At 42.8% G+C, this 12,612-nt stretch overlaps 1 protein-coding gene across 2 annotated transcripts in view; it reads right to left on the minus strand.

Moving 5' to 3' along the window:
• Specc1 (sperm antigen with calponin homology and coiled-coil domains 1) overlaps positions 1-12,612 on the minus strand; it is a 221,276-nt gene that overhangs the window by 100,468 nt on the left and 108,196 nt on the right. For both annotated transcript variants that reach the window (XM_038326804.1, XM_038326806.1), the window contains one exon: positions 2,378-2,585. In XM_038326804.1, the coding sequence (XP_038182732.1) occupies positions 2,378-2,585 (208 nt within the window). The remainder of the gene's footprint in view (positions 1-2,377; positions 2,586-12,612) is intronic.

Below are 12,612 nucleotides of genomic sequence, written 5' to 3' on the forward strand. Positions count from 1 at the left end.
TGTTCATAGCAGCATTGTTTGTCATAGCCAGAACCTGGAAACAATTTAAATGCCCCTCGACTAAAGAATGGATAAGGAAAATGTGGTACATTTACATAATGGAGTACTACACAGCAGAAAAAATAACAACATCCTTAGGGCTGGCAAGAGACTTGACTCTAGAGGGGTTCCCAGGTGTCCAAGGAGATATCCCCAGCTTGTTCCTTGGGCAGCTGAGGAGAGGGCACCTGAACTGGCCCTATCCTATAGCCACACTGATGAATATCTTGCATATCACCATAGAACCTTCATCTGGCGATAGATGGAGATAGAGACAGAGACCCACATTAGAGCACTGGACTGAGCTCCCAAGGTCCAAATGAGGAGCAGAAGGAGGGAGAACATGAGCAAGGAAGTCAGGACTGCAAGGGGTGCGTCCAAACACTGAGACGGTGGGGCTGATTTAATGGGAGCTTACCAAGGCCAACTGGACTGGGACTGATGGAGCATGTGATCAAACCGGACTCTCTGAACATGGCTGACAATGAGGGCTGACTGAGAAGCCAAGGACAATGGCAATGGGTTTTGATTCTACTGCATGTACTGGCTTTGTGGGAGCCTAGTCTGTTTGGATGCTCACCTTCCTAGACCTAGATGGAGGTGGGAGGACCTTGGACTTCCCACAGGACAAGGAACCCTGACTGTTCTTTGGGCTGGAGAGGGAGGGAGAGAGGGAGTGGGGGGAGGGGGAGGGAAATGGGAGGAGGGGAGGAGGTGGAAATTTTTAATAAAAAATAAAAAATAAAGCAAAAAAAAAAAACCCCAAACCCCAACATCTTGAATTTTGCAGGCAAATGGATGGAGCTAGAAAACATCATTTTGAGTGAGGTAACCCAGACCCAGAAAGACAATTATCACATGTACTCACTCATAAGTGGTTTTTAAAGATAAAGCAAAGAAAACCAGCCTACAAATCACAATCCCAGAGAACCTAGACAAAAATGAGGACCCTAAGAGAGACTTACATAGATCTAATCTACATGGAAAGTAGAAAAAGACAAGATCTCCTGAGTAAATTGGGAGCATGGGGACCTTGGGAAAGGGTTGAGGGGGAGGGGTGAGGCAGGAAGGAGAGCAGAGAAAAATGTAGAGCTCAATAAAAATCAATTAAAATTTTAAAAAAGAAAGGCAAAATAAATAAAATTTAAAAAAAAATTTAAGGAAAAAAAAGGACACTTGTACACAGTATCAGAATTTAGACCAGAAAGCAGAAGTCTCCTGAGCTGGGTCTCTGCTGGGAACAGAGATTTTTCTGACTTTTTGGCTGACCTCTCTCTGCATATCCCCAAACCAGAAAGGTGTTTTGAGTACCAGTGGGGGGCGTGGTACACGTACATTAGTGAGTAGGTGAATTCAGGAATACAGAAGCTGTGAATAATGAGTCTGCTGTGCACACAAGGTAGGAAAACTCCTCAGGCAACTAAACAATTAGTAATAATTAGTGCCATACAAAGTTTTATTAATTAAGTCTTGTTACAAAAGCAAAGCTCATTAGATGTCATATTTGATAAGGCTGGCTTGAACAAAAGCAAAGGATATTTAAAATTTTTTTAAATGTCTACCCCCACCCCGAGCAGTGGGGGCACACATGCCTTGGGAGGCAGAGGCAGGCAGATCTCTGTGGGTTCGAGGCCAACCTGGTCTACAAAGTGAATTTCAGGGCTGCCAGGGTTATTATACAAAAAAAATCCTGTCTCAAAAAACAAAAAAACAAAACAAACAAAAAAAAAGGAAAAAAAGTCTTTCCCTATTCAAAGCAGTGACGTCATAAAGCTATAAACCAATAACTCTTCAGAAACTAAGTACCTAACGAATCTGTGAGAAACCCTACACCTTCCATCAGTGGGAAGCATGCTGGACTTGACCACAGGCATGTATTATTTGTTTCACTCTGAGTAGATGACCTAGCTCTCATGCATCAGATTCTGAAGACAACACACCGCTGACACAAAGGCTGTGAACAATTTATTCTAAATAACACTCTTAAACCCTGAAGGTCATCCTCAGGGAAAAAGCCTCTCATGGTGACAGCTGAATTTAAAGCAGGTTTGGTTGTCTAGTGATGGAGGCCTCAGGATGCTGCACAGCTACACCTAACACTTCCAAAATGCACCTGACCTCCTGCAAGAGCTGCGGTCATCTATCATCTGTTACCCAGCTTTTTATCTAATTTCAGAGATTGCTGCTTGTCTCATAAGTGCTGTTTGCTTGGGAGATTACAGTGATCAAAAGACTCCCTGACACCCCAGCCAACACACGTCCTTAGAAACTCCTCCCGTCACCCACCAAGACAGCATCTACTACATCCGCTGCACCTCTCCGGGTTGACGTCACTTACTTTCCAGCTCACTGATGAGCTGATTATTGTGTAACTTGACGGCACGGTGCTGTTCCACCTGGTCTTCCAATTCAAATATGGTTTCTTTCATGTCTTTGATTTCTGCGTCACTCTCTGAAGCTTTCTCTTGTAATTTTAGGCTGGTTCTGCTCAGTTGTTCTGCTTGATGATCACAGACCTCCTTTAGGTAAGAGTAATCTTTTTCCATCTAGAGAACAAGGAACATTGTCAGTTTAACAACAGTAACAACAACAAACACTCATATCTTCAGGAAGACTTGTTGGGTGCATACTGTTCTTCAGTCTACAAACAGACAACACTACGTTAAGAGAGAGACAATGTGTTCAGAGGGTTAGATTCTGTGCCCCTTTTTTACAAGTGGGGGAGGGGGGAGGACTCCTAGCATATGTGACTCTTTCCCTTACCAGGGCAGAACAGGGAATCATGAAAACCTGAGAGGCAACCCTAACCTCACATTCTTTATAGAGCAGCGCCATCTGCTGGTGAGATTCAATATCCTGGATGCCTGAGCCACAGACAAACCTCAACCTTAGAACACCAGGTTATGTTTCTTTGGAAGACACACTACATAAAAATCTGGGTGCACTAGAAATAGAAAGTCATCCAAGCACATTAATTGCATCTGTTCAACTTTAATTAACACACTTAGATGGAAAAAATAAAATAACAATGCACAGACTTAACAAATTTTGCCATATTTGCTAAATCTTTTAATTCAATAAAACATGTTAATGCCTCAACCTTTTCTTCTATTTCAGCAAGTAACAGGCATTGTTGTAAAGTTAGTGCGTGGTCATTCCTTGAAGGCTTTCCCACACTTATTACATTGTGCTTAAGCCCTTGATAATATATAGACTCATTCTAGGTATTTTGAAACTTTACACAACTGGTTGTATATGTGTGTTGATTTGCAGTATGTAATTTGCCTTTGTCTTGTACTAGAAAATGTTTATTATGCTATTTTAACTTAATTTTAAATGTTAATATATGTAGATTGATACACATTACAACAGGTTACTTATGTGTGGCCTGTGCATTTTCACATGCATGTGGGCACATGTGTGGATGTATGTATACAAGTTTGCATACATGTATAAAGGTCAGAGTTTAACTTCAGTATCTTCCTTGACCACTCTCTACCATCAATATTGAGGTAAGATCTCTCCTTAAACCCAGAGCTAGCTAATTCAGCTAGCCTATCTAGCTGGTTTGCTCTGGGGAGTCCCTGTCTCTACACCCCGAGTACTGAGATTAGGCAGGCTACCATGCCTTCCCCATATTTTACCTGGGTGTCAGGGTTCCAAATTCTAATCTTCATACTTACATGGAAGGGGCTTTATCATCTACTAAGCTATCGCCCCAGCTGTCACTAGATTATTTTAATTATTACATACTGGAAATCCACTGCCTGAAAACACCATTCTGTTATTATAAAAAATGCTACAATAAACACTGTCCTTTTTCTGTCACAATTTGACAATAATAGGCATATATTTACTGGACAATATAAGCTTGATATGCAATAGATTTCTTCCTATTTTTTAAATCTGGGGTGCAGTCGTCACATCCATTTTTTTTTTCCAATTGCAGTTCTGGCTGGGGACTCTATAGGAACAGGGACCTGGTCTACTCTATCTACCACAGCACACAGCAAACTTTGAGTCTTGCAGGCTCATGGCTGGACTCCTCAGGCAGAGGCATGTCACCTGGGGCACAAATATACACATGTGACTAGTGGAAAATACTATAAGTGTAATATTTCTGGGGAATATGATGAGGGAAGTGGTTGAGCATCCTGAATGAGGTCTCTGAGTGCAGCTGAGACTGCTGACCCTCAGAGATTTTGGTTTTGTTTCCCATACACTGATTCATCATGATCATGGGCACCAAAGAGCAGCATGCATGGGGAGGGAACAGAAGTGCAGACTGTGGTGAATCTACAAATCAATACTGTTGCAAAAGCAGTCACTTCTTTCTTTATATGAAATATATCCTCCAAGTCTAAGAAAACTTTGTTGTTTTTGTTTTATTTTAGAGTTTTGGTGGTTTTTTGTTATTTATTTATTTAGAGATAGGGTCTCGTCTTCATAGCTACATAGTCCTGGGTGTCCTGAAGCTCACTATTTAGACCAGGTTGGCCTCAAACTTGCAGAGAGCCACCTGCCTCTGCCTCCTGAATGTAGGAATTAAAGGCATGCACTACTATGCCCAGCCAAAAACTGCTTTTTTTAAAAAAGTAATTTTACCTTTTCATCTCATAAGGACACTCACTAGATCAAAAGGAAGTTATTAATTATGCTCATTTTATAGATTAACATACATAGGGAAATTAGTCAAAAAGAAGAATGTGGGCTGGTGAGATGGTTCAGCAGTTAAGAGCACATAAAAGATAGTTCAGCAGTTATGAACACATACAGTTCTTCCAAAGGACCTCAGTGACTCCCAGAACCCACACCGGGTGGTAACTCCAGCTCCAAGGAATCTGATGTCCTCTTCCGGCCTCCACAGGCACATTCACATAAGTGGCATGTCCATACTCACAGGCACACAAACAAACTATTTTAGGAAATTCAGCATGCAAAGAAGCAGAGAACAAAGCTCTGTATTTTTATGACCACTGGAGTTCTAAAGATGCCTCTTTTTGTGATACTGGCCTCCTTCTGCCTGGCAATGCAAACTTTTGAATTTAGTTTTTCTAATTTGGGAGTTACACGATCAGATAGAAACCACTTCCAAGTGCTCCAAGCATCTTTCATCTCCAATCAGATTCAAACAGATTATCTCAGAGAGAGGGACATCAAGAGTCCCTCCTGATTCACCAACAGCAACCAAACCTGGGAAGCAACCTAGTCAGCTGTGATCAGACCAGGCTAGAATCCTAGGACCTGTCACCACCCCTCCAAGCTTGTGACAGTGAACTGGGGAAAAGTACTGCTACAGGTCAGTTTCCTTGGAAGTACCTGGAGAAGGGCATGTGCACACAGGAAAGTTTTTGAGGCATGCTCCCGATGCTCGCTGTGGGAAAGACATGGAAGCAGGACTGGCAGAAATGGCTGTCTCACAAGGGCATCCACTGACCCCTCAGGAAGAGGGCTACATCCAGCATTCCCTTTGTAGTGCCTCAGCTGCAAAGGCCGTGGTCTTTATTTTCTCAATTTTTGATTAGCCATGTGAAGTACCACCCAGAGAGGGCCATCTTGGAAGGGGCTCCAGTTGGGTGCTGTCAGCTGCCATATTGATCCCCAACAGCTGGAGAAAAAGTGTACTTTGGTTGTGGGAGTCCTGAGTGCAGATGTTAGAGGGTTATATTGCCATAAACATTATCTGGAGTCTTTCCTGCAGGAGATGTGTGAATAACTGGCTGTGACGGCTTTAGCACTGGGTGAATGGACTACATGGAATAATGATTTCTGTAAGGTGAATCTATAGTCTTTAGTTTATTATGGTGAGAAATAACACAAAGAACATCAAGATGGGAGATCAACTATGAACCAAGGCCTTATCATAACACAAACTACCCCCAAGACAGAGAATGCTGAATAAACTGAATAAGAAAACAAACGTATAGCCAATACAACAATATCACCAATGCATAAGGAAGCAAAAGTCCAGTGCATTAAAAGTAAAAACACGATGTGAGGTGAAAACGGGGTCTGAACATTTAAGTTTACAGTCGCGTTTAGTAGTTTCTGATGACAAAGACAGCATCTTGGAAAATCAGGCCTGGCCTTTGAGAAACCATTTATCTTCTACTCAAATAGTCATACACCAGGAACAGAGACCAGGTTGGGCACAGAGCTAGGTCACTGCCATAAATTCTGAATGAATTCTAGCAACACTGAAGTTGTTCAGTCAGGGAGGAACACCAGGCGTGGTGCTGCCCAGAGAAGAAGCCTGGCTTGTGAAGCCCCTGCTTCTGTTGTCAAGACAGCAGCATGGAGGCTTTGTTTCCACAGGGCTGGGGATGAACCCAGAGCCTTGTGCATGCCAGGCTAATACCCTACCACTGTGTAACATGCCCAGCCAGAGTTGGCCATTTTACTAGATTTGGTTATTATACTATCCATTAAATAATTTTGAATACTAAAAAATAATTAAGACTGAGATCAGTTAAAGATGTTAAGATTCCTTTCTATCTTTTTCTCATCTTTAAAAATTATTTTATGTGTATGGATATTTTGGCTATATGTGTAGCTACACATTACAAACATGCCTGGTGCCTGCAGAGATCAAAAAAGGGTATCAGATCTCCTGGAACTGAAGTTACAGACAGCTGTAAGGACCATGTGGGTGCTGGGAACTGAACTCAGGTCTTCTGGAAGAGCAGCCAACGCTCCTAACTGCTGAGCCTTTGCGCTAGTCCTCGCCTCCCCTTTTCAATGGTACCTCCTCCCACAGAGTTATAAACCTACGAATGTGCATCAGGACATTATCATTACACACATTTTTACTGCTTAGAAAGGGAAGGAGGGCGAAGGAGGTCATGACCTAGGAGGCACGTGGTCTAGAGGCTGAGCAGACATCGATGTCGTGTCAGTGACTGCACCACAGGAGTTGACCAAAGCCTTGGTAAGCAGGTCTGAATGTTGTTCCTGCTCCCAGGCAACTCTCCTCACACTTCTCTGGATTCTATGTGTCCTCTCAGGAAACAGCACAACCACGCTTACAGCCACCCAGGCCTGGATCTGTGCAGGGAGTGAAATGCCTCTTTCTGCAATCCCCAATAACAAGTCAGTACTCACCAAACCCTAATCTAAGTGTCTCTCCATTCCCTGCCCTCCTATTCCCACCTGGTCAGTCCTTGGCTTTCTCATCTGTGGCCAGTTAATCTTTCTCAACTGTAAATGTGGTCATATAATTATTTTTAAAGATTCTTCAGACCAACAATATGTGGGTGAAGTCACCTGCCACCAACCCTGACCTGAGTTTGCTTCAGAAGCTCCACAGAAGAAATAAACCCTGACCTCCACATGTAAACTGTGGCACATGCACCCAAAAGTAAAATAAATAAATTAAAAATGTAAGAAAGCAAACAAAAAATATCCAAACAAACAAAAACAAGACTCAAAATAAAAGATTAAACAACAAGACAAGCTGGATTTCATAAAATTAAAATGGCAAAGTATAGCCCTCCAGAGACATTATATAAAACAGTAACAAATGACCCTAATTAGTGAATAAATAAACAAAGTGGAATGTATTTGTACAATGCATTATTAGCCAGGGGAGAAAAGAGAAGTTCTGACACCTGCCATACATGGATTTACCTTGACAACACCATGCTAGGTGAAAAAAGGCAAAGGCAAAAGGCCACAGGATGAATGATTCTCAAAATGCCTGGCAGAGTCGAATCTAAAGAGCCAGAAAGCAGATTACAGACAGCCAGGGATTAGGGGAACATGACTTGGGGAGTTAGCTGTAACTAGGTTCCAAGTTTCCTCATGGGAGACAAGAGCCATCAATCAGACTATGGTGATGGCTGCACAACCACATGAACATACTGAAAAGCACTGATCAGTTCACTTTTTGAATCAAAGCTAGATAAACCTTTTTTAATCCCTTCCTTTCCTCTCTTTTCCCTTTTTCATCCTCCCTCACCTTTAAGACAGAATCAGTATGTAGCTGAGACTGGCCTCAAATACATAATCTTCCTGGCTCAACCAACTAAGCACTTGGGATTGCAGGTGTGTATCATCATGCCCAGCCAAAACTACTTTCTTCAAGACTGATTAGATGATGATGATGATGATGATGATGATGATGATGATGATGTATAAAGTGTTCTGCCTGCATGTGTCCTTGCCGGCCAGAAGAGGGCACCAAATCTCATTACAGTGCTTGTAAGCCACCATGTGGTTGCTGGGAATTGAACTCAGGACCTCTGGAAGAGCAGTCAGTGCTCTTAACTGCTGAGCCATCTCTCCAGCACCAAAACTCCATTTTAGGGAGTGGGGAGGTTCGAGACAAGGTTTCTCTGTCTAACAGCCTTGGCTGTGCTAGAGCTTACTATGTAGATCAGGTTGGCCTTGAACTAATAGAGATCCACCTGCCTCTGCCTCCTGAGTGCTAGGAGGATTAAATGCATGTGCTGCTACCACCAGGCCATGTTTGTTTTCTTTGCTGTAAATTCCTCCCACCTAACAAAACAGGATGAAGATCTCCTAGTATTGAGGCTTTGCTTTCTCTGAACCAAAGGCAGTTGGTTTTAACACCAGTATATAAGTCGTAAGATATGCTCTGAACAAGATCCTGTCTTGTCTTTCATTGCATCTCTTTCTTCCTTCCTTTCCTTTTCATGTGAGACAGGGCTTCTGTGTAGCCCTGGTTGTCCTAGAACTCACTCTTGTAGATCAGGCTGGACTTGTACTCAGAGATCCCTTTGCCTCTACCTCCCAAGAGCTGGAATTAAAGGCATGTGCTACCACCACCTGGCTGTCTTTCATTTCAAGAAGCAGTGCAAATTCATGATTAAGGGTATGTGTAATATGTATAGTCTGGCCTAGCTTTAACCCTGACTTCAGCAATTAACAAGTTAGGCTAATAATTGTTTTCTGCCTTAGTCTCCACAGTTGTAAAGCAATGGATAGGGACTGAAGAGATGGCTCAGGGATTAAGAGCACTGAAGCTCCTCTATATCACCTGAGTTTGGTTCCCAGCACCCACTTCAGGCAGCTCATAACAGTCTCAATCCAGCTCCAGGGGATTTGACACCTCTGGCCTCCATGGGCACCTGCACTCATGTGCATAGACACACACACAGTTAGATATAATTAAAAACAATAAAATACATATTAAGAAAGAAAAAAATAATGTGGTGTCCACAGGAAACACTATAGTTAAATGATCTAGAGTTCTTTTGCTCAGTTGGGACAAAAATCAGGAACAGACAAAATGCCTGTCAGACCTGACATCAGTGGCTCTGGACTCTTTAGTGTACAGTATGCTCTGAGTGTCAGTATCTCAACATCTAGCCATGGTTAGTCAATCCTCAGCAGCCAAAGCTACTCGTTCTTGGGTCTCTCTGGAACCCTTCCCATGGCAGGGCCACAGTCCCACTCTTCATTCTTTGCCGTTCTCTACAGTACTTCACCTTCCACAGTTCCCAGCTTTCCTCTGCGCCCAGGATTCTGTAGACATCCTCTAGCTGCTAGGTGTGCCCAAGTCTGGCAGCCCTTGGTTGTGATCTGCTCTTGGTGCAACTACCTCAGCCTACTCTACCCAAGATAAAACCCTGAGTAGGTAACAAAATGACAAAAACGTACTGGAGACTGTGCTGTAGCACAAGAGGATAGTGTAAAAGGCGGGGGTCTCCTGGACTACTCAAGAGACAGAGAGGGGGACGACTCTTCATATGTTTAGAGAAGGGCAGGACCATATGCACAGACTGGTCCACCAGTCTGTGCAGGGCTGCCTGTTTTAAGACCAGGGTATAAATTTTTAGATCTGCTTTAGGTAGACATGTTCCTCCCTAACCAAACTGGAAACATCTGCAAAGTGGGTGGAGATATAAACAGCAGCTTCTAGGGCAGCTATGACAGCTGAGGCTGCTTCTGCAACTGGAACAAAGCCTCTCAGGGTTGTCAGGATGACAGTCTTCAGGTAACTGAAGAAGTAGCTGCTTGATGAACAACAGTAGTGATTTCCAGAGGCAGTGGGGATGGGTATTGAGGAGACAAGGGCAAGGCACTGAAGTGCACCATGACAGCAGGGGTCACCAGGTGGTCTGGTTCTCTGCCCAACCTTGAGCTGCTGCTTTCCTGAGCTTCAAGACAGTTGCCACTGAACTGGTGACAAGAGCAGGGTTTGAAAGCTGTCAACCAAGCACCCGAGCTACTCATTTTTAGCAACCCTTGGCAGCTTTAGTCACTTAAAAGGTATATGTAACAAATATCCAGCAAAATTAACATTCTTCTTCAGTAAACTTTATCTACTACTTAACTCATAGCCAATGTCCTTAAGGGAAGAAACAAAAAAGATAGTCTTGTGAGTGTCTAGAACACACAAGAACATTAAAATATTAGTTGTTATTAAAGTATTATAGGCTTTCACCTATTATTTGACAAAAGTTACTAAATATCTGGTATGCACTATATTATAATTACTGTGATATATAGTAATTATAATCTACAGTGCTAAGAGTGGAAGGCATACAGTAAAGCATGAGAACAGCCTGAGAGCACTGCCAGGAGGAGGAACGTGTGTCGAGTTTGCTGTTCTTGTTTTGACATCTAGCATGGCTACTGCAGAACTCTTCTGCTGCAGTCTACTGAAAACAGAGGTAGCAATGCTGCATCATATTGTATTCTTATTGACCTAAATCTGGTGGGGATTTTGTTGTTGCTGTTGTTAGTTTTGTTTTTAATGCTATTCTGCCTAGGAAGGGCTTATGCTAGTATATTTACACTTTTGCCATTAAAGAAATTGACAGGTTGGAGAGATGGCTCAGCAGTTAAGAACACTGTTCTTCAAGAGGTCTTGAGTTTAATTCTCAGATACCACATGGTGGCTCACAATCATTTATAATGAGATCTGATGCCCTCTTCTAGCATGCAGGCACACATACAGGCAGGACACTGTATACATAATAATAGCTTCTTAAGGCTATAGAAAATGCAGAGATGAAGCTAGAAATTTGAATTTTGCCTTTGAGAACTAATAGTCAGCTGCAAAAGCAGGGTTCTATCTAGGAAGGATGTGGACAGTAGGTGCTGCCCCCAAACGTAGAACAGAGAGGTGGAGGCACCGCTGCTCTCCCTGATGAGTTCTGAGGTCAAGTTCAAGGAAGAGAATGGTGCTGTGTGTGATCTTACCTCACTAGAGATAATAACACACCTAAGAAAATAAATACATGTCAAGGAAAGGAGGTTAGAGAAGGAAACTGAGGTAAGGAGTAGCCAAGGCCTGTCCCCTGGGAGAGGTAGCACACTCTCTAGTGGAACCACACGTAATAAAGGGCAGAGCCTCAAAGAGGATTTGGCTCCCACTGACAAACCATCCTTCCTTAATCTACCACTTTTCAGGGGGCTTTAAGATCAGAGGCCTGCTGGGGAACCAGGCACAAATGCCAAAAGGCATGTGATGAGGGATGCAGACATGCTGGCTGTACAGTTTAATCTTAATGAGTTTCGTATCATAGCTTGTTTTCCTTTGGGAATGGGTTCCTTCAGAATCATAACTGGAATCCCTGGTTGTTATGGATTAGTTGATATTCTGTAGTAGGGATACAGTGAGCCATCAGTCAATGCTACAGTTTGAATATGGTGTGTCTTCACTCAAACTCATGTTGAAATTTTATTCCAGTGGTGTTGGTATTAGGAGGAATTATGGATAATCTTAACTGTCAACCTGACTAGATTTGGAATCACCATGGAAACACATCTGGTGTGTGTCTAGGAAGACATTTCCAGAAAGGTTTAACTGAAGAGGGAAGACCTACTCTCAATACAGATGGCACTATCCTGCGCTGGGGTCTAGGACTAAGTACAGGGAAACCAAGATGAGTGACAGCACTCAGCCCTCTCTGCTTACAGGCTCCAGAGTGAGGAGCGGCCGCATGCTCCTGCTGCCAAGCTTCCCCTCTTGTGATGGACAATACCCACAAACTGTGAGCCAAAACAAATCCTTCCGTTCTTAAGTGTTTACTACGTATTTTCACAGTCATGAGAAAAGTAATGGATAGCGGAGGTAAAGCCTTTTAGGAATGATCAGAAGGGGTACTACCCTCATGAGTATGCGTGTGCAGTCTCATGGGATCTCTCTTGCTCAGGAGACTGTTATAAACGGAAGGTGACAGCTTTGCTCACTATCTCACCCGTGCTTTCCCGCATGAGGTAATTTTTTCTTCCCATTCTACTGTGAGTAGAATCCACATGGAGCCCTCATCAGACACAGCTGCTTGACTTTAGGCTTCCAGCATCTTGAACTAACAGCTCGAACAATCCTTTCTTTTCTGAATTACTGAGTGTCAAGTATCTGTTAAACAACAAAAGTTTAAGAGGTCTTGGATTTGCTTTTTCGGTGTTGATGTAATACAGATGTATTATAGCTCTTATACATCCATACTCTCTGTACACAACCCAGGAGTCTTAAAACCTATAAAAGGAACCCTGTGTAAGAAGTGTTACACCTTGGGTATGTTCTTCCCTTAGACTCTTAACTAAACACTAGCTAGACTCCTACATTCAGAACATAATAATTCTAGCTGGCAGAAAATC

The sequence above is a fragment of the Arvicola amphibius genome, chromosome 4 (genome assembly GCF_903992535.2).
Source record: "Arvicola amphibius chromosome 4, mArvAmp1.2, whole genome shotgun sequence".
NCBI classification, from domain to species: domain Eukaryota; kingdom Metazoa; phylum Chordata; class Mammalia; order Rodentia; family Cricetidae; genus Arvicola; species Arvicola amphibius.